This window comes from Vidua macroura, chromosome 19 (assembly GCF_024509145.1).
Source record: "Vidua macroura isolate BioBank_ID:100142 chromosome 19, ASM2450914v1, whole genome shotgun sequence".
Taxonomy (NCBI): domain Eukaryota; kingdom Metazoa; phylum Chordata; class Aves; order Passeriformes; family Viduidae; genus Vidua; species Vidua macroura.
In genome coordinates this window covers 12,849,566-12,875,895 of record NC_071589.1, presented here as the reverse complement: position 1 = coordinate 12,875,895, position 26,330 = coordinate 12,849,566, and the positions used below count along the sequence as shown (strand labels likewise).

The 26,330-nt window shown below is 59.6% G+C and overlaps 1 protein-coding gene across 8 annotated transcripts in view; it reads left to right on the top strand.

The window, feature by feature from the left end:
* The first annotated feature begins 210 nt into the window (after positions 1 to 210).
* BAIAP2 (BAR/IMD domain containing adaptor protein 2) overlaps positions 211 to 26,330 on the top strand; it is a 39,353-nt gene continuing 13,233 nt past the window's right edge. For 5 of the 8 annotated variants that reach the window (XM_053994573.1, XM_053994568.1, XM_053994574.1 and 2 more), the window contains exons 1-6: positions 211 to 324; positions 7,320 to 7,395; positions 9,175 to 9,261; positions 17,896 to 17,957; positions 18,208 to 18,279; positions 18,557 to 18,694. In XM_053994573.1, coding sequence (XP_053850548.1) covers positions 253 to 324; positions 7,320 to 7,395; positions 9,175 to 9,261; positions 17,896 to 17,957; positions 18,208 to 18,279; positions 18,557 to 18,694 — 507 coding nt within the window. In that variant the 5' untranslated portion in view covers positions 211 to 252. The remainder of the gene's footprint in view (positions 325 to 7,319; positions 7,396 to 9,174; positions 9,262 to 17,895; positions 17,958 to 18,207; positions 18,280 to 18,556; positions 18,695 to 26,330) is intronic. The other 3 variants (XM_053994570.1, XM_053994566.1, XM_053994569.1) reach the window with 2 other exon arrangements.

The window sequence follows — 26,330 nt, the reverse complement described above, 5'->3', positions numbered from 1 at the left end:
ACAGCGCGGTGCATCCCTCCCTCCCCCCGGCGATGTCCGTACTCCTCTCGTTACTCCCAGCCCCGCACGGCCTGGGCACAGCCCGGCCCGGCTCCTCCTCGCGGGGCGGTGCGGGGCTGGCCGGGGCGGTTCGGGGCGGGCACGGCCTCCTGGAGCTGATAAAAGGCCCCGCGGCCGCCGCTCCGCGCTTTCCCCGCGCCCGCGCCCGGCTCCGCCCGCCCGCTCGCCCCGCACCCCGCGCCGCCGCCGCCCATGGTGCTGCCCGGCCCGCCCGGCATGGCCCGCTCCGAGGAGGTGCACCGCCTCACCGAGAATGTCTACAAGGTGGGTCCGCAACAGGTGCCCGGCGCCGCGTCTGGCCGTTTTGCTGTTCTTTCAGCGATTTGAGTTAGTGCGTTTCCCCTCGCCGGGACGCGCGGGCGGAGGCGCCGCCGGGGCCGCCCCTGGGATGTGCCCGGAGCCGCTCGGCCGGGCCGGCAGCGGCAGCCGGAGCCTCGCCGGCACGGAGCACGGGGGCGAGGGGCACCCCCGAGCCTTCCCCGGGCACCCCCAGCCTTGCCGGGGGGAGCCGCGTGGGGATGTCCAGTGCCGGGGTGGGCAGCGCTGTCCCCGCGTCACCCCCGAGCGGGGCAGCCCCGCGCCGCCGGCACTCGCTGCTCCGCCACAAGCCAGAGCCGTCCGAGCCTTCCCCATCCCCTGGAGCTCGGGAATCTCTCAGTTTTCCCTTTCTGCTGTGCTCCCGGTGTCCTGAGAAAATGCAACAATTTATGTGGTTTGGTTTCCCCCCGAAGGAAGCGGTTTCTGCTCTGCTGGGTCTTGAGACCAAGACTAATAAAACTGCTGTAGCCTAACGTGTAACGCAGGATGTCGTTTGTTAAACTGGGAAGCTTGCACGATTTCCTGTGATTTAAGGGCTTGGATTGAGTTACCTGGGAGCACAGAGCAGGGAAAAAAAAAAAAAAAAAAAAGAAAAAAGATAGAAGAATGTAGTACAAAAAGTACCGAGGCAGTGAAGTTGCGAAGTCTTGGAGGTTCTGGGGTGTAACTGCTGTTCAGGCAGAGCTGTGGCACCCGAAATCTTGGTCGCTCTGAACCTTGGTGACATTTTGCTGTGGTCCCTGGGGCTCCCTCCCACCCTGGCAGGCAGCTCGTGTGCCCGGGCTTGCCCCCGTGCAGGCTGTCCTTGCTTTGGGGCAGAGCTGGCACCCGGGCTGTTCCCAGCGTTTGTGCCTTGGCACTGCCGGGCCCGGGGCTGCTGGGGCCGGGAGCAGCCCCGGCCGTGACTCAGTTGTTGTTTGAGGTGTGTAGTCCTCGAAGCACGGGGCTAATGACAGGTTTGGGGAGCAGGTCACCGTCTCCCCGGGCCCGGCCCCTGGGGAGCGCGCAGGGCAGTCCGTGCTGTCCCGACACGCGTGGAGCCCATCCCGCAGGGAGCCAGGGCTGAGCGGCGAGTGCTGGCCGGGCTGTTCCTGGCCGCGGCCGGAGCAGAGCCCTCGGCAGAGGGTGCGCGGGGTGCCCAGAGCCAGGCTCGGGGGGAGCCCGCAGGTCTCCAACAGCCAGTGAACGCCTCAGCTCCTTGGGGTGCCGGCGGGAGCAGGCAGATGCAGGGGATGAGGAGATGGAGCTGCTGAAGATCTCGTGGGTTCGCCCAAAATCGGTGTCTCGCTGCTGGGAGCTGGAGGAGGGTGGTCCCGGCTCTGGTTGCGTTCCTGCGGTGAGCAGAGGCTGCTCTGAAGGCAGCAGCGCTTTTCTTGGCCTCTGGAGATGTGTGCCATGTGGTGCCTGCGAGAACCCGCCGTGTCCCTGTTCCACTGAGGACTTCAGCCACCCCCGAGCCCAGCGGGCCAGCTGGGGGCTCGGGGTCTGCCGGACCTCCTTAAGCTTTGGAGTCTCCGAATCCAAAACCAGTCTCAATGCTCCAATCCCCGCTACCCGGGTGGTTTTTTTTGGCCTGTGCAGGAGCCAGAGCGTTGCCACGGGCAGGAGGAGACAACCCCCAGGAGGGGGACGATGCCACCGAGCCCCAGGCTGGGTGACCGACCCCTGCTTTGCCTCCTGCCCGTGGCGGCGGGTTTGGCAGCGGGAGCAGCAGCTCCCCGTGCCAGGCTCCCGCTCCCGCGCAGGCTTCCCCGAGGCGCTCTGCTCGGGAAGCCCATTGTCATGGTTTTCCAGAAGCAGCGCTCACCCTCGGAGTGACTGTGCTAATGATCTGCTGGAGGAGCTGTCAGCCGCCCCCGGGCCGATGCTGCCACTACAGGCAGCTGCCTACACACGGGGAGTAATTACAGAGGGAGACGGAGGCTGCTGGCACCTTCCGCCAACGTAATCCCACCTTTCCTGGTGCTGATTCACTGCCAGGACCCCGGCGTAGCGGCACAGCTGCCGGGCTGGGCTCTGCCGGGAGCCCAGGGCCGGCCTGTGAGGATGGGCAGCTGCCTCTGCTCCCTCCCCGCTCATCCCCTGCTCCGGATTGTCTTTTTGCAGAAAGCAGGGACTGGCAAATCTTCCTTCCCCCGAAGACAGATCTGTCTCCTCCTGCCAGATGAGATTATTGCCGTTTACAGCCCAACCTCCATTTCGCTTTAAAGCCTTTTTTTTTTTTCATGCGGAAGATGGGTTTGCAATGGTGTGCGAGTAGCTCTGCCTTTGAAGAGGTGCTTGCCTAACAACACCCTGAACTCGAGAAGCTGAATTGTCGTGCAGAAAGGTGGACAGAATTCCTGAGGGTCCTTAGCTCCCCATCAGCTGTAGTCGATGTTATCACGGCCTCTCCTCATGCCCAGAGGGATGGGAGCGGTCCTTCCTCAGGTGGTTCAGGAGGGAAACTCTGGCTGGTTTGGTGTGTTTGGAGTGGAGGCATGATGAGTGTGGCACAGGAGGAAGGAGCCAGCGTGTGGCACCCCAAATTCTGCGTCCTTGTGCTCCCTGCCTTGAGGCTTCCTGCAGCCCAGCCATGGGAGATCTGTGGGCTCTGAGCACCCCAGGGCTCGGTGGCACCAAGGCTCCGTGGTGGGCTGGGCTCTGGCACTGCCAGGGCTCTGAGCTGGGAATGCTGCTCCATCCCTCCCTCCATCCCTCCATCCCTCCCAGGCTGGGAGAGCCCTCCTGGCCTCCCTGGAATGGGACACCTGCAGGCACCTGGGCTCCGAGGTGTCGGGGAGCAGCAGCTCCTGCCTTGCCAGGGGTGTCCCACAGCTGCTGGAGCTGGGTGCTGCTCCCCGGGTGCTGCTCTGCCCTCGGTGCTTGTTGTGCTCAGCCTGCCCGTGGTTAAGGTTTCAGTGCTGCTGCTCGTGTTGCAGGGCAGGGCACAGGGCAAATGGCTCCTCTGGCCACAGCCTGGGGCTCAGCCCCTCGGTGCCACCTCTGTGGGGACCCTTCTGGCTCCTCAGGGGAGATCCCAGCCCCCAGAACTGGAGGCTGGCCACCGGTGGGTGCTGAGGGGTGTTCCCAGAGCGCTGGGTGCTCTGTGCCCCATGTGGATCCTCATCCCAGCTCTCCTCAAACAAAGATGTTCAGAGCTCTTGTCCTGAGACTTGGGTCCCCTCGTCCTCTGGCATGACAGCCAGGAGAAACTAAATGCCTTTAGATGGGGACTGGTTTTTTTCCCTGACTTTTCCCCCTGATTTTCCCTGGGCTCCTTCTTGACAGAAACTTGGCTCTCGAAACCCCCAGGGCCGCTCCTGATGGTGCCAGGCAGGACAAGCTGTGATGGAAGAGGCAGCACTGGGCTTTGCTGGGCATTAAATATTGATAGCAAAATGATGAAAGTGCTCCTGGAGCAGGGCTGACCCATTTAGGCACAAAACTTCCTTAGGGCTGAGCTGCTTCTGCAGTGTGACAGTGGCAGTGGAGAGTCCCCTGGTGCTGCCCCTCCAGCCTGCTCCTCATGGTCCCCCAGGGAATCCACGGCTGGGCCCAGGGCCCTGTGCAGGGCTGGTCCTGCAGGGAGCCACAAAGTCCTGAGGAAGGCTGGAAAAACCCTCTGAGTCCATCACGTCCAACCATTCCCTCAGCACTGCCGAGGCCACTGAGCCACGTCCCCAGGTGCCACATCCATGTGGGTTTTGAGCCCTCCCAGGGATGTGTTGGGAACATCCCCAGGTGCCACATCCATGTGGGTTTTGAGCCCTCCCAGGGATGTGTTGGGAACATCCCCAGGTGCCACATCCATGTGGGTTTTGAGCCCTCCCAGGGATGTGTTGGGAACATCCCCAGGTGCCACATCCATGTGGGTTTTGAGCCCTCCCAGGGATGTGTTGGGAACGTTGCCCTTCAGCTGTTGAGCAGGAGAAGCCTGAGCCACGTCCAGCTTGAGCAGGACTTAAATTTAGGATTTAGGAGCTGGAATTCCATGATCCTTGCGGGCTCCTTCCAGCTTGGGATGTTTTATTCTTTCCCATGATTCTAAACTTTTCCTTATGGGCTTGGAGCATCCTGGCTGTAGCTGGAGTGTGCTCAGAGGGGAGAAAAGGGACCATGTTTCTGTTGCCTCTTCCCCCACCAAACGGAGCAGGGCTGTGTCCTGGAGACCTTGTGCTTTGCATTAGTTTCATTTTTGGCAGCTGAATAAAGCCGTGCCAATCCCGGAGAGCTGAGTGGTATTACCCAGGGAATTCAGCACAGTGGAACAAAGCAAAGCCCTTTCAAGCCTTGGCTGCCAGGTTTTGTGTCTGTGTTTTTCTGAACTCTGCCCAGGCAGCCCATGGAAGGCAAACAACTTGTGGGTGCTGCTGAGGGGGCAAAATCTGGGGAGAAGGAGATTTGCTTTCACTGCCACAGAGTTACTGAATATTTGCTTTGCTGTTGGGGTCCTGCAAACCTGGATTCACCTCTCCTGTGGGGGACAGCCCTGCCAGAGCCCCTGGTCCCCCCACGGAGGGGATGAGCCCTGTGTTGCCAGGGCAGCAGCTCCAGCACATCCCTGGGTGTGAGGGGTGATGCTCTTGAGCCATTCCATGGCACAAATCTGTTCCTTTCCCACCATTTCTTCTTGGCAGGCCTCGGGCTCTCACCTGGAGGGGGGTGTGAAGTGGAGCCACCTTCCCTTCCCACCCTGGGAGTGAGAGGAAGGCTTGGAAAAGGCTATTTTTATCTCTGGAGTGAGGAGCTCTCATCCTGCCAGGCTGTTTTCGTTGGAGGCTCCAGACAATGTTTTAAAAACATTCACTTTCAGCAAACTTCCTCCTGGGGGTTGGTGAATTTTATTTGGCCAGCACGGAGTCACCTTCCCGCTCCTTCGGCCGCTCCATGAGATCCTTTGGGGGCTTTTATCTCTTTATTTTTGTTGCTTTAAAACATCTCTTGTGGATCAGTGGGGGAGCAGGACCTGCCCTGAGCAGTGCCGGGGCTGGGCTGTGCTTTGATTCCCTCTGCTTTGGGCAAGATGTGCTGAATTTTGGACGGTGCTTTGTCTGGGGATCCTGTTCCATCCTCAGTTCCCTGGGTTTCGTGCTCAGGACGATGTGTTTACACGGGCACTGCTGAGAAAATCACACTATTTACATATCCCCGTGCACGTCCCCGTACACAAACACTGCCCTGAACCTGCAAAGCGCCGAAAAATCTCCTCCCTGCAGAACTTCTGCCAACAATTCTGCTGCTTAACTATTGCTGAGCCTCAGAGTGCTCAGGCTGAGCTTGAGCGGGTGGGGGCTGTTCTGTGCCCCTGTCCCTGCCACGGGCAGTGATCCCAACCTCTGGCTGCTCTGTGGGATGGCCCAGGTGGATTTTGGAGTGGAGTTAACCGTGATGTGGGCAGGATGGAGCAATCCTCACCAGTGGTAATTAACTGCTGTGCAATCGTCTCCTACACGTTGGAGAACACCTGGCTTGTTGCTACAGGTTCATTTTCTCCTTTCACGCTGAGCACATCCACCAAACTGCTCTGAGCTGCCCCAAAACACCTTCCAAGGGGCCCTGTTGCTGCCCTGCAGCCTTAATTAGCGGGGCAGCTCCTCATTAGCCTCGTCAATCATCTTCTGCCCTTCGCAGTTGTGGCTGGTGTGGCTGGTGCTGTGAGGGGACAGGCTCTGGGGACATTGCAGCCATCCTCAGCCTGGAAGGATGAACAGATTTCTCCTGAAATAGCAGCACTGGGGTGATGCCACCCCTCTGGCAGGTCCTGCCCAGAGGAGCCCTGAAAGGGCTGTTTGGAGCCAGGAGGGCTCTGGCTGAGCCCTGCACACGTGGGGAGAAAATTCAGCTGTCAAGACTCAAGGGCCGGGCAGCAGGAACTGGGATAAAAATGCTTCAGGCAGAGAATGAGCTTTATAGTGTTCGGGCAGCCTCAGATGAGGTGACAGATGCTTAATCAGCTTATTCCCGTAAGTGTCTGCCTGCCTTCCCTCCCCTGCCCGGGCTGGGGCTCTGCCAGCAGCCCGGGGGTGCAGAGCCCCCATTCCCAGCAGGAATGCCCGTGGTGCATCCCCCCCCTCAGGGGCATTCAGGCTCTGAGCTCCATTTCCTGGTGGCACCGGGGTGGGAGGGTGTCCCCAAGGTGGGGCAGGGGCTCGGCACCAGCTCTGGGCTTGATCCAGAGGATCCCCGGGAGGGAATGGGGCTGTGCCTCTGGGATTGGTGTGGGGGTGAGGGCCCTGGCAGGGAGGGCTGTGCCTGGGGGCCAAGCACACAAAGAGCCCTTCTTCTTCTTCTCCTCCTCCCTGATCCGATTATTCCTCCCCCCATCCGAGCTGGGGGCCTTGGGGCGAGGCAGGAAAAGCTCAGGCAGTGCTGCCCATGCCCACCCCCAGCCCTGGGCAGGTGGGCAGTGCCCCCGAGGGACCCCGGTGCCACTCCTGGCACAGCTCAGGGGGTGCTGGAGGCTCTGCTCTGCCTCATCCTGGCTGCACATTTTGGGGTTCTGCTCTTCAGCCCTCCCTGCTCGTCCGTGATGGGCTGGGCTGGAGCTGCTCTCCGCGGCCATCCCGGGAGTGGGACAGTATCTGCCACCATCCCCAGGTCTTGGGGCACCTCCCTGGTCGGTCTGAGGGCTGGTGCTGCCCCAAACACCCACTTACAGTTGCTATTGTGGTTATTTTTTGCTATTATCCGATAACTTTCTGGCTGGGGCATTCACCTTCCTCTCCTGGGAAACATCTGGTGCTGGGGCACTGCAGAGCCCCCTCGTTCTTGTCCCTCGTGTGCTCAAAGCCAGCGTGGGCTTCCTCTATGAAGCTGCAGGATGAGGGAGGATGCTGGGAGGATTTTTTTTTTTTTTTTTTGCTCTCTTTTTGTGTTTATCAGGACAGGGCTGAGCACGGAGCTGTTCACTCCCCTTCCCATCATCCCTGCTAATCCCAGCCATGTTCTCTTCCCTCCAGACGATCATGGAGCAGTTCAATCCCAGCCTCAGGAATTTCATTTCTATGGGGAAGACCTATGAAAAAGCCTTAGCAAGTAAGTGATGCTGGGGCTGCCGGGCTGGGGAGGGGGAAAGCTGCAAAACCTTTGGTTTTTGTTGAAAATCTTTGGGTTTTTGTCGAAAAGTTCCTTGTTCCCATGGGGAAGGAACTGGGAGGGGGTGTTGGGATGTGCAAGGCCATGGATGCAGGAGGGATTCCAGGGAGAAAATGCTGGGGGGGCAGCAGGATAACAAAGCACATCTGCAGACAGTTCATCTTTAAATGTTTGTTTAAAGTATTGAGAATTGAGATTTTAAGCTCCGTTTAAAGAGGTGCTACTGAAATGTTTAAATTGCCCAGAAGAATGAAGGGAAGGGAAAAGCCTCAAAGTCTTGATGGCAGCTCTCGATTGGGAATGCAGGGTCCTATTGGGAGCCATTAGGGAGGTGTAAATTTAAGTGATCAAAAGGGAGCTAGGAATTGATTAAACCCCAAAATGGACTATTTTGACTTAAACTGGCTCTCCTCAGCTGGGTTTTAAGGAGGTTTAAGCTTTGCTCAACCCAGAGCTGTGTTTTTCCAGGGAGGGCTCTGCTCCCTTCAGAGCTGCACGTGTCTCCTGGATTTTATTTTTGAATAATCCCAGTGAAAGGGCCCGTGGGGCAGAGTCTGTCATCACCTTCAGCCAGGGGGGGAAAATCCCTTTGGTGTCTCTGAAGTGCCGGGGTTTGGGAGCCGACCTTTGGGGAGGATCCTGCTCCTGCTCCCTGCCTGCAGCACCTTTTCTTTCCCACAAGTCAGGTGAGGCTCCGGGCTGTTCCCATGAGGATTTCTGAGCCCTCCCCCTGTTGCCAGGTGCCTCGGATGTCCTGCCAGCCCCGGGCACTGGTTTAAGCTGGGGTTTAAGCTGGGATTTAATGGCTCACCCAGCCATGACGCAGCAGGGCCAGTCCAGCCCGGTCCACTGCACAGGGGCTGTGGCCTCTGAGCCCCGGGGAAGGGGCACAGGGCACCCTCCTCACAAGCAGCAGCTCTCCCAGAACTTCCTGGGGATGCCAGCAGAGTGGGGTTCACAATTTGGGGCTGCTTTTCCCTGCTGGTTCCCTCCAGGGAGCAGAGGTGCAGGGTCTGAGAGGGGGAAGAGCTGCTGACCCTTGGGACTGTGGTTTTTAGTCATTCTTGTGAAATATTCTCCTGATATTTAACTGCCTGGGAGGTGGATCTGCTTATCCCGTGCTGTCCTACCCCAGCACTTTGGGATAACCAGTGTGATCACTGCCTTTGTGCTTCTCCCACATCCCCGCTGTGGAGCCAAGGATCTTCCTGTGATTTTTAACTTGGCTTGGGTCATCCTTCCCCTCGGATCCCCGAGCTGAGGAAGTGCAGAGCCCAGGAGGCAGAGCAGAGGCAGCGTTGGAAGGCTGGAGCTGGGGCTGTACAGCGTGTTCTGTGATTAGAGGAAACCCCCTGCTTATCTGATTAGAGTCAAGTGTGGAGCTGGAATGTCAACAAACAAGGCTGAACTATAATGAAAGTCTGTGATATTCAATTATTCCGCAGTGATTTCTCCGAGCAGCATTAGCAGCCTGATGCTTGCACTGCAATGAAAACCACCACAGTCCTGCACGTACCTTTTTTAATCCTAAATTACCCTCTAATCTCACTGCTCCAGCTTTCTTTGCTGCTTTTCCTCTGTTTGCTGTGTGCTCCCTCCCCGTGGGGTTAAGCCCTTTGAGGTAATGCCTATTTTAGAGTCCAGAGTCTCCTCAGTGCCCCAGAAATTTAACAGCCATTAAGGAGAACCTAACCTCCATTTTTTTTTGGTGCTTTTTAGGCATGACATACGCAGCAAAGGGGTACTTTGATGCTCTGGTGAAGATGGGAGAGTTGGCCAGTGAGAGCCAAGGATCGAAAGAATTGGGTAAGTCCCCACTTTGCTGCTCAGTGGAGATTTCTGGAGATCCCCAGCCCAGGAATGAAACAGCTCTTTGGTGCTGCTGGGGAGAACAAGCTCAGTGTGGAGCTGATCCTGCCGTGTCTCAGTGGTAGCAGTGTCTCCATTTACTGCTAATGCAGCTTGGAAAACCCCCTGATACTCTGAGTGTCAGGGCTTTGGCTCGTGGTGTTTGTGGAGAGCAGCTTTGTGGTGGTTTTTTTCTCACTTGGAGAAGGAGAAGCAGCAGATTTTGGCCAGGGAGCCAGGGCTGAGCTGACCTCAGGAGAGGAAGGGGCAGGTGGGCTGTGCTGGTGGAGGTCACCCTGTGCTGCTGGGGCTGGGGTTGTGCCCTGGCTGCAGCAGCTCTGCCCTGCTGGAGCCTCCCTGTGCCCACTGCCAGGGACTCGTGTTTGCCCAATCGATGGCAAACATCACGAGCTGTGACGCCTGCTGCCTGCTTCCCCTTTCTCACACTTATTTCCCAGCAAATCCTTTAAAGGGGAGCTGCTTTTCCAGCCTCCTATTGCCCAGACATCCTCCTGAGTCCTCCCTCCTCACAGCCCTGGTCTGAGGTGACCCTGCCAGGTCCCCTCCATGGTCTGAGGTGACCCTGCCAGCTCCCCCCATGGTTTGGGGTGATTCTCCCAGCTCCCCCCATGGTTTGAGGTGACCCTGCCAGGTCCCCACCATGGTTTGGGGTGATTCTCCCAGCTCCCCCCATGGTTTGAGGTGACCCTGCCAGGTCCCCACCATGGTTTGGGGTGACCCTGCTAGGTCCCCACCATGGTTTGGGGTGATTCTCCCAGCTCCCCCCATGGTTTGAGGTGACCCTGCTAGGTCCCCCCCATGGTTTGGGGTGACCCTGCCAGCTCCCCCCATGGTTTGAGGTGACCCTGCTAGGTTCCCCCCATGGTTTGGGGTGACTCTCCCAGCTCCCTCCATGGTTTGGGGTGACTGTCCTAGCTCCCCCCGTGGTTTGAGGTGACTGTCCCAGCTCCCCCCGTGGTTTGAGGTGACCCTCCCAGCTCCCTCCATGGTTTGGGGTGACTCTCCCAGCTCCCCCCATGGTTTGGGGTGATTCTCCCAGCTCCCCCCGTGGTTTGAGGTGACTGTCCCAGCTCCCCCCATGGTTTGGGGTGACTCTCCCAGCTCCCCCTGGGAGGCTGCACCTTGTTAAGGCTCTCATGGAGTGAGATGGGCCCTGGTCTGGTGTCCGTGTGGTCCCAGGTGAACCCCTCCTCCTCCTCCTCCTCCTCCTCCCCCTCCATCCCTCCCGCAGCTCGATGCTCATTAAAGCATCTCTCCGGGGCAGGCAATTAATAGAGAGGTTGAGCTGAAACGACTCTAAAGGCGGAAGGAGTCGGGGAGCAGCCCCTGGGCTCTGGATTTGGTGTCAGACCCCACTCCCCCAGCCCTGCTGCTGCCTGGGAATGGTGCTGGGAAAGCAGTAAGTGTCTATGGAAACCGAGTCGTGGATTAAAGCTGCCTGGAGCAATCTGCTTCTGTTTAATAAATAAAACAAAGAGCCCTGTGTGCTGCGGAGCCTGGAGGAGCTGCCACTGCCTCTCTGGGGCTGAGGACACCCAGCTCTGCCCTCCTGCAAGGGAGCTTGGGGCAGCCTGAGCAGAGGGCAGGAGCTTGGGGAACCCCACCCTGCCGGCTCTGCAGAGCAGCTCCAGCTCCAAAGCTGGATTTGGGGACTTCTGGCCCTGGTTCCTCACCCAAGGACAAGGGTTTGATGTCCTTGGTGCCCTCTCCCCATGCGTGGCTCGAGTATTTTGGGGTGTAGAGTGTTTCCAAATCACTGCTCCTTCCCCTCCTGGTGTGGACACCTCCCAGGGAGGCTCCTGGCTGCTCCTGAGCCTCGTGCTCTGCTGATCCTGCTGATATTTGCCGTGGCAGCTGCTGCGGGCAGGAGAAAGTGCAGATAAAATTTCTGGCTGCAGCTCAGCGGAGCCGATAACAGCTGGGACACAGCCCCCTCCCAGCAGATGTGTAAACAGGGGCTGAGAGCTGCTCTGGGCCAGGGCTGTGCTGCCCAGAGCTGCAGCTTTTCCTGGGAACACCTTTGCCTTGTCACTCCCTGGGCTGGCAGTGCTGATAGTGCCAGAAAGGGGCTCTGGGTTATTTCACAGCATCCCAGACTGGTTTGGGCTGCAAGGGACCTTAAAGCCCACCCAGTGCCACCCCTGCCGTGGCAGGGACACCTCCCACTGTCCCAGTGCTCCCAGCCCTGTCCAACCTGGCCTTGGGCACTGCCAGGGACAGGGAATTCATTTTAGAACAGGAATTCTCTCAATTGCTGCTTCCATTAATGTTGTGTCCCCAGCTCCTGCCCTGAGTGGGATTTTCTTCCATGAGTTTATGGGGAAAACTGCTTCAAGATGTCAGCCATGGTCAGGATTGCAGCTCATGTTCCCAGCCTCCATGGACAAAAATCTGAGATAATTATTTTTTTCTCCAAAACCCTCTTTTTCCTAACCTGGGTGCTTTTTCCTGGTGTCCCAACCCCAGCCCCGTGAGGCAGGGGTGCTGCAGGTTTGTCTCCTGGAACAGGGAGCCCTCTGGAGCACAGCTCTGGGCTCAGCTCCCGGGGCTGCCCAGCACGCTGCGTTTCCCCTGAATTCCCCATCGGATTTTAGGAGCTGTGTGCAGACAGGATAATCCCACGTGGGAAAGGAAAAGCGGCAGCAATGACAACAATGATGCCCTTGAGCTGTAATCGGCTCGGGGGGGGGGCTCAGTTCTCAGGTGCTGTGTCTGCTGGGGGCTGTCTGAACCCCACTGCTGAGGTTTGGGGTGGGCAGAGCCGGGGCTTTGGGGTGTTCCTAACCCCACAGGGCTTTGGGGTGCTCCTAACCCCACAGGGCTTTGGGGTGTTCCTAACCCCGGGGCTTTGGGGTGTTCCTAACCCCACAGGGCTTTGGGGTGTTCCTAACCCCGGGGCTTTGGGGTGTTGCTAACCCCGGGGCTTTGGGGTGTTCCTAACCCCACAGGGCTTTGGGGTGTTGCTAACCCCGGGGCTTTGGGGTGCTCCTAACCCCAGTGGTGCTGTGCCACAGCAGCACAAGAGTCAGTCTGCTCTGTGCAGTGCCCTGCTGGCCAGGCCCTGGCATTTGGGACTGGGTCTGTGCCCACAGGTGCCCCTGAGAGAGGCTCCCCGGGCTGTTCTTCACCCCCTTTGGTGGTTGTGGCGGTGGCTTTAGGGAAGGGGAGCTGCACTGAGCAGCCCGTGTCTGGCCAGGGAAGGTGTGCAGCCCCTTCCAAAAGCTCCAGCCTCGTGCCCGAGTCCTCAGGTGACTTTGGCCCTTGTCCAGCTCCTGCCTAGGTCCCTTGGATGCTGCTCAAAATGTCATTTCTTTTGTCCTTCTTGAAAACGAGGCCATGGCAAAGTCACGGGAAGGGGTTTTCTTCTCCTGCTGAGCGGAGCTGGAGGCATTTCCCCCGGGACGCTGGGGCTGAGCAGCACCTGCAGGAAGCACCTCCAGGGCTGGAGGTGCATTTTGCTCAGCCCTTGTTTCTGGAAGGTCCCTTGGATGAGCGAGGGTGTGACACACCGGGCTGTGAAAGGGCAGCACAGGCAGTAATTACTCAACCATTGTTGAGCTGAAAGGAGCCCCTGGCACATAATGGCTTTTTATTTCCACAGTAAAGTCAGGATGTGGCACCTGAATGGCTTGGGTGAGATTTTACAGCTCGTCCAGCCCCACCCCTGCCATGGGCAGGGACACCTTCCACTATCCCGGCTCGCTCCAAGCCCTGTCCTTGGCCCTGGACACTTCCAGGGGCACCGCTGGGCTCCGGCGCTCTCTCCCCCGCAGCTCCGGGGTCTGTCCCGGCTCCCGGCGCTTCGGAGGCTTTGTGCTGCACCGGGTCCTCTGGGAGCAGGGCTGAATCTGTGAATTGGCTTTGGGGTTGTTTTGGGTAGGTGCTTCCTGCCCGGCAGAGCTGTGGCTTTGGATCCCGCAGGTGCCCAAGGTCACCGCGCAGCCCCGAGGGGGACCGGGCACTGCTGGGGCTGCTGGTGGCTGGCTGTGGTTCGGTGTCCACTGGGAACCAGTCAGAGCAGTGTTCAGGGGGACACAGAGCTCCAGGAAGTGTTTTCCTGTGATTCGTGGCAGCCTCCCTGCAGTGGAGGGGAGCTCCTGGCTGGGAGCCGAGACCTTTTGGGCGACCCTTTAAATTCGGGCTTCACAACGCACCTAACAGGAAAGGGAGCTGCAGGAACGGGCTTGCTGAGGGTGCAGAGGCACCAGACAGCCTCTGAAAGCCTTCTGCTGCCTCGGGATGGGGCTTTTCCACTGCCTCCATCCCTGCCACGAGGAGCAGACGGCCAAGGCTCGCTCTCACCAACCTGTGTTTGGTCCGTGGTGGTGGAGGAGGGTTGAAAATGAGCATCTGTGAGGTCCATGTGGCCTGGCTGGGGCTCCCAGCGTGTGGCAGATGTGTGTAACCTCTGGGTTCCACCTTCCCTGGTGATGGTGACACCTTCCAGGCTTCCCACCCGCCGCGTGCCCCGGCTCTGTGCTGGGGAGGATCCTGCAGGGGTGCTCCCTCCTTTTGGGGGATGGAGGGGTGCTGTGTGTGGCCAGGGCTGGGGTCTGCCATCCCTCAGCAGCGGGGGGAGCTTGGCAGGCCTGAGGAGGGGCTTTGGCCAGCTCCAGCTCCTGGAGGTGTTTGCTCCCCCTCTGGAGCTGCCAGCGTGGCCCCCTGCCCAGCTGATCTTTTTAATAAAGAGCTGAACATTAATAAAGGCATTAGCCCTGTTCATTTCACAGGGAGAAGGGATGGGATCACACGGGGCCGGGCTGGGCAATGTGAGGGTGTTTGATTAACCAGTGCCACCAGTACAGCTCCTGCCACAGCACTGGGGACTCGCTGCATCCTGCTACAGAGCCAGGACTGGCCCCATCCAGGGGGGCTGTGGGGAGCACAGAACATCCCAGGCTGTGATGGATCCCTGCTGAAAGGGTCCGTGGCTACTGCCCAGCCTGAGGGGGCCAGTTACTGGGACCTGGGAGCCCAAGCCAGGGTGCCTTGGGAAGCTTCTGCTGTTCCTTTTACCTGGTCTCTTTAAAAACAAAGGAGAAATGCCTCGAGCAGTGCCAGGCGGGGCTGGAGCAGCGCTGATGAATTATCAGCACATCGCCCAGTCCTCTGGGGCTGGCAGAAGTGAAACCGTTGTGGAGAGGAAAGGGATGAGTCAGCGTGGAGAAGCTGATTGTTTCCCCAAGCCGATTGTTTCCCCACACTCGTCTCCTTCCCCCTGCACAGGGATCCTGCAGCTGCCACGGGCAGCTCGGAGTCAGAGCCTGGGCTGGGCTGGAAGTGCTCCCTGGCCCTGGAGCTGCTCTGTGCCGGGTCTGCGAGCCTGGGCCAGACCCTGCTGCTCCGAGGGAAGAGAAGAATACCCTGCAGAAGTTTTCAGTGGCATTGCTCAGGCTGGAAAAGCCCTGAGGACCACTGAGCCCACCATTAAACCGTGCCCCCAGGTGCCACCTCTGCCTGCACCTCAAATTTGGCTGCATCAGCTCTTCAGCACCGCGGTGTTGTGTGAGCAGGGTTACTGCTGGCTGGTTTTTAGGGGATGTGCCCAAGGCCTGACCCCAGGAGCTGGGGCAGCCACGATGCTGCTGGTGGGAGCTGGTCCCCCCTGGCCAGTGGCCACCATCTCCTGCCACCCCTGCAGGACAGCCTGGGCTGCTGCAGCCCTGCCCGCGTTCTGCCTCTGAGCAGTTCTGCTCCTTGATTAATGCATCGTCGGTGTTTTTATTAGAAATGGCCCACATCCTCTTTCAGAGGGGGAGTCAAAAAATAACCTTGAGTCTCTGACGGCTCCGAAGCAAACCCTTGAGAGCTGGGCTCCCACTGCTTCACCTTCTGGAGGGGCAGCTGGCTGCCGCCGTGCCAGCAGGGACGGGAGGGATGTGGAACAACCTGTTTGCCTGTTGTGGGCTGGGTGTGGAAGGGAAGGGCCCACAATAGCTCCTATAGTTCTTCTCCCAGAACGATACTGTGAGTCACCGTGAGCAGCAGCTCCTCCTTCCCTCCCCGTGCCTCGGCAGCCCCGGCTCTGCCTCCTGCCCTTGTACCCTGGGTGTAGCTGAGATGCCTCACCCGGGGGCTCTCCACCTGCAGGGTGTGTGTTTTGGCAGCTGGCTGCGCCTCACACGGGGACCTGAGCTCCTGTCCTGCTGCCCAGTGGGAGCTCAGGTGCTTCATCTACAAATCCCTCTGGCAGCTGATGCAGAGCTCCCCTGGCGTGGGCAGCTCTGCTGCTGCCAGGGCGTGTGCCACGGTCCCAGCCCTGCCACCCGGCTCCGTGGGGTGGCAAATTCCCAATTCCACCATGCTGCCCCTGGCACGGTGCCACAGGTTCTTTTCCAAGCGGGATTTTGGGCTCTTTAGGCCTTGCAGCTGCCGTGCTGTCCCTTAGTCACGGTTTAACCTCGTCCCCATGGCTCTGGGGTGGCTTTGGGGTGAGGTGTCTGCCGGTCTCCCACGGTCTGTAGGGTTTTGTGGAGCAGCTCACAGCGTGCAGGTGTCGGGGTGACAGAGGCGCCCTGTGTGGGGATTCACACCCTGCTGCTGCTGCTTTTTGGGGGTTCAGTTCAAATCCTGCTGCCCAGCTGGGCTCCAGTGGCGGCGGGAAGCCTGGGCTGGCTCCTTCAGAGGCAGCTGGGGACGGGCTCTGGGGGAGCTCACGAGGCTCTGGGCAGGTCCAGCTGCCTTCCTGCCACTCGTGGTGCTGCCTGGGGGGGGACAGCAGAGTGCCCCAGGCGAGGCTGTGCTGTGGGAAAGGCTCCGTGTGCTGCTGGCTTTGATGTGGGGCTGCAACGCCCCGGCAGGAGCCAGGGGGTGCAGGGGAAAGCTGAACCCAACGATGGATATCAGCGCTGAGAGAGCTCCAGGAGCCACCCCGGCTGCTGGGAACGGGCCAGTTCCCTGGGGAGCAATGTGGGACGGGGGCAGAGCCCTCTGGCCCCAAAGCAGGGCTGCACTTGGGGATGTCCCGTGGGACTGGGACATTTCTGCCCCAGTCCTGCTCTCGGGTGGGCCAGGAGCTCTGTGAGGGTGGCCAGGAGCTCTGTGAGGGTGGCCAGGAGCTCTGTGATGATAGCCAGGAGCTCTGTGAGGGTGGCCAAGAGCTCTGTGATGATAGCCAGGAGCTCTGTGAGAGTGAGGCAGGAGCTCTGTGATGGTGGCCAGGAGCTCTGTGAGGGTGAGGCAGGGGCTCTGTGAGGGTGAGGCAGGAGCTCTGTGAGGGTGGCCAGGAGCTCTGTGAGGGTGGCCAGGAGCTCTGTGATGGTGGGGCAGGGGCTCTGTGATGATAGCCAGGAGCTCTGTGATGGTGGCCACGAGCTCTGTGATGGTGGCCACGAGCTCTGTGATGGTGGCCAGAGCCCCACGCCAGCGCTCCCGGGATTTCCACCGCAGCCAAACGGGAAGGGAGAGGGACAGGGGGTGGTGCAAGCTCTGGGAATAATGAGAGAGCCACCCTTGCATTGATCCCCCTGACAAAGGCACCTCGGCGTGACGTCAGGGCTGCTTGCAGTGGGAATTTGGCACTTCCCACCATTGAGCTGCTGCAGCCCGAGCAGGAGGGATTTCCTGCGGGGCTGACCCCTTGCCTGGCCCTTGCCTGGCCCTCGCTGCTCACGTGTGGCCCTGCAGACGTGTGTGGTGGCACAGCCAGTGCCACAGCCTGCTCTGGCACCGCAGCAGAGGGGCCAGTGCCTGCCCAGGGTCGGGTTTTGATGTTTGCAGGAGGCTTTGGGACGCGGCGTGCGGTGCAAAGTACGAATTGCTCCAGCCAGGAGAGCACGGCAATGCTGAGGCAGGTTGCTCCTGGTCAGCTGGGGGTGTGGACCCCCACATGGCCCACGTGCCCAGGGACAGGCTGGGGCTGGCCCAGCTCCCACTCGTGCCCTTGCCCCGGTGAGATGCTGGCTTTCATGGACAGACAGCTCCACAGCTTCTCGGGAAGCTGCAGCCTGCCACGCTGGAAGGAAAAGCTTCCAAAGCCAGCCCTGAGAAGAGCTGACAGAGCTGGGCTGTCCCCAAGCTCGCTCTGATCCAGAGACAGGGCTCTCAGGGCTGGCTCTGTTCCTAAGAGATGCTGCCGTGTGTGTGTCTGGCTCCCGGCACGCTGGGGCTCCTGCTGAGCCAGGACACTGCCCTTCCTCCAGGAACAGCCCTGGGTGTGGGGCTGCAGCCCTGCACTGGAACAGAAAAATTCAAGGAAGTGGCAGAACAGAGCTGGGATTCCTTGGCTGCAGTGGGGATCCCAGGGCTCAGCCCCGTGTCCTGTGCCCTGCTCTGAGTGCCAGGGCCGTGTCTGTCCCTGTGCTGGCCCAGGGGAGCAAGGGCTGCCCCTGGGCTTGGGCTCCTGCTGCTCCTCCTTGTCCCCCCGCCCGTCTCACTGGGCTGAGCTGTTTGTCCCCGTGTCTCAGGTGAGCACGGGCTCACTGCAGCTGCCCAAAGGTGGGCACGGGGGTACTCCAGGAGCCCCCCGGGTCTGGCTGGGGACCCCTCCTTGCCAGCAGGGCGCTGCCTGCCCCAGCCCTGGGGTGTCCCCTGAGCTCGGTGCCTCAAAGCCTCCCTGTCCTGTCTCTGCAGGGGACGTGCTCTTCCAGATGGCAGAGGTGCACAGGCAGATCCAGAACCAGCTGGAGGAGATGGTGAGTGCCCAGCCTGGCGTGCCGGGGTCCCTGGCAGCGGAAAATGCTTTTCCATGCCTTGTCCAGCCCCTCTGCCGTGGATTTGCTAAGCTCCAGAGGGTCTGCATTGCTTGGGCATCCTCTTCAGCCCCTCTGGGCCTCTCTGAGTCTGTCCCTCGCTGCTCTCAGCCCGTGCAGCCCCGCTCTGGTGCCATCCACTGCTCCCCAGGCGGGCTCTGCCAAGCACTGTGCGTTTCCTCTGTCCCTGCAGCTCAAGTCCTTCCACAACGAGCTCCTGACGCAGCTGGAGCAGAAGGTGGAGCTGGACTCCCGGTACCTGAGTGTGAGTTACGTGTGTGTGAGTCTGCACAGCCCGGGCTCCCCGGGGCTCCCCCATCCCCTGCTCCCTGCTGGGGCACGTCACGCCGTGCCACAGCTCCTGCCCCTGCTTGCAGGAGCTCCCCGGTGTCGCTCGTGTCACCGTGCACAGGACAGCGTTGTCCCCTCTCTGCTCCCTGGGCCCCGGGGGTCCCTCTGTCCCGGGGGCTCTGCCTGTTTCTGCCCCCCCTTGGCAGCAGGAGCTGCGGCCAAGGCTCAGAGCTTTCTCCTGTGGCATCCAGGCTGCGCTGAAGAAATACCAGACGGAGCAGAGGAGCAAGGGGGACTCCCTGGACAAGTGCCAGGCAGAGCTGAAGAAACTTCGCAAGAAGAGCCAGGGCAGCAAGAACCCGCAGAAGTACTCGGACAAGGAGCTGCAGGTAGGGCTGGGGGCACACGAGGGGGCATTCAGTGCTGCCCCTGGGGGTGGTGGGGCTGTGGCAAAGCCCTGGGTGAGGATTTGGCTGGGAGGGGGTGGCAGCCAGCGCTGGCACGGGCTGTTCCCACAACCACAGAGCAGAGTGGGGCTGGAGCTGCCCGCCCCTGCTCCAGACACCTCTGTCACCCTTTGCCTTCAGGGACGGCCCCTGAATTCCTGCCGTGCCCGCTCCATCCTGCCCGGGAGGGGCTTTTCCTTGTGTGTTTTCTGTGCCTGTGCCCCTTCCCCCGCCCGCGGGGGCGATGCCGGGGGCGGCCGCGGTGAATCAGAGCGGTGTGATGTGTGATGGGGGTGGGCACGGGGGGAGGCAGAGCTCCCCACAGAGGGGGAGCCGGGCTGAGGGGCACCCCCTGGCACGTCTGGGCAGTGCCAGGGGGCTGTGGCACCGCTGGGTTCCCCTCGGCTCTCCGATGGATCCGCAGCAGGAGTTTGTGCCCTCTGCAGCCTCCACCGGCAGCTCGGCCCCGTGCTGGGATGTTCAGGGATTGCTGATGCACCAACTGCAGCTGGCAGCGAGGCTGCTGCAGGAGCTGCAGCCACAGAACCGTGGTGGAAGATGAATTCCTGAAGCCAGGAATTGTCTCCAAGGCAGGTTGTGTTGGGACCAGGGTCTGTTTCTTCCCGTGTCAGAGATCTGCGTCTGCTGGAGGGGACCTGCACACTGGTGGTGGCACTTTGCTCGTGGGGGTGAATTTGATGGCATTTAGTGGCATTTAGTCTCCAGCAGAGCGTTACAGTGAGGTTTGTGCTGGGGAAGTGACACCCTTAATTGCACTGAAATTTGGGAAATGCTGGTGTGAATCAGAGCAAGCACCGAAGGAGAAGAATGCAGCCAGCATCGTCTGCTGTGGCTCAGCCTGTGGGTCCTGTGTGGGGCCAGAGCTCTGGGAGGTGCTGGAGCAGGACTGGGGGGTCCTGGAGCAGGACTGGGGGGTCCTGGAGCAGGACTGGGAGGTGCTGGAGCACTGGGAGGTGCTGGAGCAGGACTGGGGGTGCTGGAGCACTGGGAGGTGCTGGAGCACTGGGAGGTGCTGGAGCAGGACTGGGAAGTGCTGGAGCAGGACTGGGAGGGTGCTGGAGCACTGGGAGGTGCTGGAGCAGGACAGGGGGATGCTGGAGCAGGACTGGGGGGTCCTGGAGCAGGACTGGGGGTGCTGGAGCACTGGGAGGTGCTGGAGCAGGGCTGGGAGGTGCCAGCACACTCCCCCGTGTCCAGCCCTCTGTGGTGGAGGCTCTGCTGTTCTCCAGAGCAGCTGAAACCACTCCTGAGCGTGGTGTCTCCACAAGTCCCAGCTTTGCAATTCCTGCTGAGCAAGAAAAGCCCTCTCAGGCCCTGAGCCCAGCGTGGGGGGATCAAACCTCTGTCACCCCCACCTGTGAGAGCTGCTGCCAGAGGCAGCCCCGTCCTGCCAAAGCCCAGGCAGCGATCCCCATCCCACAGGAGGAGGAGGGAAGGCATCCCAGCTGGGATGGAGGGTGGGCTGAGCCTCCTGCTGTGATGTTCAGGGATGGGGCACTCCTGTTAGCACAGCTCTCGGGGCAGGGACACAGGATCAGAGCTCTTTGCCTTTAATCTTTCAGCAGTAAGTATTTAGGAAGTGCTTATCTCCAAAAAAGCTTTATGATGGCTTTTGAGCTTACAGAGCTACGAGACCCTTCCAGCTCAGAGTTTTCTGTGATTCTGTGGCTGCTCTGCTGCACTCGGCGGGGGTTTGCTTTGCCTTAGATCTAAACACAAAGTTAAAATTGCTGAATGCAGCCAAGAGGGCACTTCCCCTCTCTTCTCTGCTGACTGCAGAGCTGGTGTTTCCTCAGCAGAAAAAGGTTTTGGGTTAAAACCCTCGATGCTGTTTTAGCTCTGCCTGGGCATTGGAGAGAGGGGGGACTGCAGTAAGTGGGGTCCAGCCTGGAACTGTGTGGGTGTTGGTGCTGGCCTGAGGAGAGAGCCTTGTTTGGGGCTTTGGGGAGCTGGAACTGGGCTTTGGGGAGCTGGAACTGGGCTTTGGGGAGCTGAAAATGGGCTTTGGGGAGGTGAAACCAGGTTTGAGTGGATCGGGAGCATCTACAGAGCTGTGTGGGGCTTTGCTTTCCTCAGCCTGGTTAAAGCAGAGCCACAGGCAGCCTGGTTTGTTGAGCTGGCCCAAAGCCACCCCTGTGGCCACTTGCCAAACCTCTGGTGGTCTCCTCGGAGCCGCTCAAGCACCTGGGGATGGTTTTGGGATGCTGACAGCTGCGCCAGGCTGGTGCCTGGGGACCACAGACCCAGCAGCCAGGGCTGGCTGGAGTCTCCTAATGGGCTGTGGCTGGTTCCTTCTCTCCTCGTGGGAGAAGCTGCTGTTGATGCAAGTGTCACCTCCTTGGAGGCAGCAATAACATCTTGCTCTTCTGAAGGCTGGTCCCCGTGAAGCTGCTGGAGCAGCCGCCAGCCAGGAGTCTGATGCTCTGTCATCATCTTCCTTCATATTTAATGCTCCAGGAAGCAGAAGTGCTCCTTTCTGCCTCCTCACCACTCGTGCAGTGACCACATCTTGTCATCACCTGCCAGTGAGATGGGTGGCTGAGACACGTGGTGGCAGCAGCAGGACTGTCCTGCAGGGACCTCGGGGTTTATGTAACACTTCTCAGAGTGAGAGTGGGTTTGGGGCCACCCAGGCCCTGCTTTTGGCAGAGGACAGCCCTTGGCTAAATCAATCACAACAGCCCAGACATCTCGCCTGTTCCATTCGGCTGTTCCCCTTTTATAAAGCAGAAATAAATACTGGGGCTCAGCAGGGACTGCACACAGCAAAGGCTGGGGAGCAGAAGCTTTGGAGCAGGGGGCTGAGGGGCTGTGATGATCACAGACTCTTGCAGGAGGCTTCTCCTGAGCTGCACCAGCCCCTTGTTGCATGGAGAGAGCTGCTCCAGGCTGGTCTGTGAGTCCCACATCACCTGACCCCTGTCTCCTGCTGGTTTTGGGGAGGTTTCCAGATGAGGATGAGTGTTGCAGCATGAAGTGGCTGGGGAGTTAAAACACCTCGTGGTCTGCAGCCCAGGCTCACGTAGCTCTAAACCAGCTCCAAGGGGCACCAGGAGTGGTTTCCCAGCCCCCAAGCCCTGTCCTGGTCAGGAGCAATGCTGTGCTTGGGGGCTGTTGCTGCTCAGTGTCACATTAAGCCAGGCTTTTATTCCTTGTGAATCAGTCCCGAGCTGCTGCTCCACGCAAGGAGAGAGGGCTGAGAGCCTCTCGTGCCTCATCTTCCTCGTGGAGTGACTGAGATGGGGCTTGACCTGTGTTGAAAACCGGGAGAGCAAACCAATCCCATTCACTTCACATCTCTGATGAAGAAGAATGAAAACAATATTAAGATTAAACAATTGCCAAGGAAGCTCAAGTGCTGTAATTTCATTAAGGGCTGGTTGTGATCAGGCCATGAAATCAAGGTCATGATGGGTTTGGGACCTGGATTGAATCAGCAGCTCAGCAATGAAGTTATGTTGGTTCAAAGTATTTATCAAATCATATTAGCACTGTGAGCAATTGGATTTCTGCATGGGGCTGAGACAAAACTGGCTGTAATTCAGCCTAAATAGCAATGCTGGGGCTGGGTGTTTGTCCTGAAAGGCTGTGCCTGACCCAGGTGACAGTGGGGGCTGAGCTCAGCCTCTGCCTTCACCCACCCCTGCTCCCATGGGAATGTTCTAAACATTAAATACCACTGTGCCAAATAACCTGTGGGCTTTTATCAACTTTTGTCATTGAAACCTCATTTGGATATTCCCATCAGGAGAAATAATTTTAGGTGTAGGTCAGGAAGCTCCAAATGACACGGAGCTTGCACAAACCAGGCTACGAGGTTTATGTGAAAGTCAAACAGGGAAGGACTCCGAGCTCAGCGGCTCCAGGTGACTCTGTCCAGCTTTCACTGGGATTTAGGCTGAGCGAGGACGTGTGCCCAAACCCAGCAAGAGAAGAGAAGCCCCTTCCAGCATCTAAAGAGGCTCCAAGAGAGGGACCTTGGACAAGGCCTGGAGTGACAGGACAGGGGCAACGGCTTCCCACTGCCAGAGGGCAGGGTTAGATGGGAAACTGGGGAGAAATTCTTCCCTGTGAGGGGATGAGGCCCTGGCAGAGGGTGTCCAGGGAAGCTGTGGCTGCCCCATCCCTGGGGGTGTTCCTGGAAGTGCCTGTGCAGCTCAGGGCTGGGTCGTGAGCACTCGGGCACCAAATCTGTGCCGGGAGCTGCGGATCCTGCCCTGAGGGACGTTCTAGGCAGGAGAAGGTGCAGCCAGCGTCCCCCTGCTGCTCTGCTCTCTGGAGTTTATGTAACACCGATGTGGCAGCAGGGCAGGGCTGGGGCTGCTGCAGATGTGACAAAACGAGGGGAGACAGCCCTTCCCGGGGGAGGGGGGGCAGCCCGGCGCCCCCGGCCCTGGGGCTGGCTCCCCAGGATCCGCTCTGCCTTTCCCATCACCTCGGATAACCATCAGCAGCCCTGGCCCAGCTGTGATCCCCACGGAGCTTTGGCTGCAGCCGGGCTGCTGGGCAGCACAGCAGGGCCAGGTCTCCCCTTCTCCTGCCTGGGGGTGCGGGTGCTGTGCGGGGCAGGGGGGGGTTGTCCCCACCCTGGGAAACCTGCAGGGCTCTGCTGTGGTTCTGGGGGGCTCCCGCAGGCTCGCTGTCCCCACAGAAGGCAGGGAAATGGGTTTGGGCTCCTGTGGTGACCAGTGGTGGCCATTCCTTGCTGTGGGGCTGTTGTTTTATTTGCCATATTGCAGGAGAGGTTGGGTCAGGGCTCATCCTGAGCTCTGCTCTCCTTCCTGGCTGTGCAAGAGCCTGGGATATCCCCGGGCTGGGATCCAGGGGGGCCGTGCCTGGCTGGACACGCCAGCCAGCCTCCCTCGGTGGCACACGGGGCTGGGGGGGCTGCAGAAGGGGACAGGAGGGGACAGTGCCTCCCCCGAGGCTGCTCCAGGGTCTGCCAGCTGCCTCGCAAGCAGCAGTTTCTGGGAATGAGGAAAAGCTGTCTGGGCTGAGGATGCCTGGCTGCTTGCTCTGCTCATTTTGCCTCTGTGCTGTGGTGGGGTTTCAGCAGGTTTGCCTTGAGTCTGGTCCCCAGCTCAGATGCTCTTGCCCTGCTAATCAACCTAACTTCTTTTTTATCCTGTCCCATTTCTAGCTGTTCTCCCTCGTGATTGCCTAAGCAAATCCTCCCTCCTCTCCATGTTTACTCCTTCCAGGTATTTCAGCCTGCTGCATCGATCCAGCACAGTCCTCTCTCTTCCCTGACCTTTCCTTTCTCTTCTCCCACTGCTCTGTGCTGCTGGTCCTGACCGATCCCTCCTTGGGATGAGAGCTGGAGCTGGCACAACCCCTCCCTGCTCTGCATCCCTCCTGGTGCTGGGTGGAAGCGTGCCTGCCACGTGCTCCCCTTGGCTTTCTGGCCCCAGAATTCATGGCTGTGCTGTGCTGGTGACCCCAAGGCAGCTCCTGCCTGCTGGGGGGTCCCCTCTTGTCCCTGGAGCCAGCCCTTGGCTCAGCCTGGTCGGTGCCAAACACACTGAGAAGGATCTGGAGTGATGATTTCTGTGGCGGAGCTCAGCGCTGCCCTTGGCTCGTTTTCCCTGTGTTTGCACGTTCCAGGCTGGGATGGGAGGTCTGAACTCATTTCCCAGCGAGGCTGTGGTTATCAAAGGCTCGGCTGGAGCTCGCTGCTGCTCCACCTGCGCCGACAGCAGCGCGTGCTCCTCGCAGCTCCGGCCCTGACACTTCTCAGCTGCTCTTTGATCCCCACCTCCCCGAGGAGCTGTCGCCGTGGCGTTGGGGAGGCGGCAGGGCTGCGTGCCCTGTGCGGGGACGACAGCGGCTGCTCGAGCTGGCACTTGGCAGCAGCTCGTTCCCTTTTCATCTGCTCGTGCTCCCAGTTCCCCGGCTGACCCGCGGGGTGACTCGCTTTGGCTCTGGCTGTGCCGCTGCCCGCCGTGGCTCCAGCCCCGCTCCTGTGCCCACTCCGGGGGTTCCCTGGCGGAGCCCCCGCAGCCGGGGCTGCCCCAGGAGCGGGCAGGAGCCAGCCCGGCCCCACGGCAGCATCCTGGAAGAATCCCAGCAGGCAAAGCCTCTGCCCGGCGCCGCCACGTGCTGACACTGCTAATTAGGTCAGCGGCTCCCGGTGAATTGGAAGTGGATGCGGGAGGCGGGGGGGCGCGGCACGGGGGAGTTATTTGAGGCCTCTCCAACCTAGAAACCCAGAAAAGATTTTCTGGAGCTGTTGGGTGGCTCTGGTGTGTGGCCCTGGCTTTGGGCGCGACCGCCGCCCCGGCTGCCTCCCTGCCTGCTCGCATCACAGATGGGGTTTCTTTCTCCTCCTTCAAACTGGGAATTTTATTTAGACGATTCTTAACCCGTGAATTTGAAGCTGACAACCTCGATCAGTCAAGGTCTCAGTTTACAGTGCAGTGCTTGAGTGGTTTGTGCTTGTCAGTGGGGTCCTGGGGAAGCTGCTGAACCTGGCAGGGAAGCACCTTGCCCTTACAGGGCATCAGGTCATGCCAAGCTGAGAAAGGCGTTTGGCTGTGGTTCAGAGTGTGGGGTGGCTGAGATTTCCCCTTTTTCTGGGGAATGGAGACGAGAGCAGCAGCCCCGAGGGTCCTGGTGGGCACCTGGCTGCAGGTGAAGCCTCACTCCTGGGTAAGGCAGAGCTTCTCCTTGGAGTGCAGTCCCGAGATCTTACACTGTGCTTTGTGTGTTACTTTTCCCCCGTGCATCTGGCATATTTAACAGGCTTTTCATTTAAATTTGCCTTTCTGGGCGTTATCTGAAAGCCCACTGTCATTCTGAGCAAACCCAAACTGAAAACCACCTCGTGAACAAGGAGTGTCGCTCGCCATTTTGTGATGGAATAGCGTGTAAAATCAAGGCTGTGGATAAATCAATGGCACACGGAGCATATTTACATAAAGTATATAAAGCTCTGAGTACTAAGTTTAGAGCGTGGGCTCTGCGCTCGCGGAGCGGCGTGTTCCGACTGGCTGAGACAAGCCTTTCCTCAGCGCAGGAATTAGCAGGAGCCTTGCAAAACCAGCCTGAGAGCAGGGGTGTAAATAAGGCTTGTACCTGCGTATTTAAATCCTGCTGAAAGCTGGAGCTCTCACGCTGCTAGGATCAGGGTTTCTCCCTGTGTTGTGGTGTGCCTGGGCTGGAGCCGTGCCCGCCCGCCGTGCCTGACCCAGCCATGGGGATCCTGCAGGGAATCGTGGCGGGATGGGCCTCGTGCTACTGAGCCAAATTAGCTGGAGCTGAGCTCTTTCCACTCCTCACCTTCTCCTTCTTGATGGCCCAGTTAGTAAATTAAGCAGGATGATGGGGGGAAAATTAAATTTAATTAAATTAATGGGGATCGGGGTCTGTGTGTGCTCCTGCTATTTCAGGTGCCGTCAGGGTTGCGCTTTCCTTCCAGAAATGGGGCTCTGCAGGAGGGGGAGCGTTGTCCTGCCCCTTCCCCTGGGGTAGAAACGTCTTGTGGAGCTGCCCGTGGTGCGGAGGAGTGTGGGCAGCACGCTCTGCCCGTCCTGGGTGTAGCTGTGCTGGAGGGGCTGGG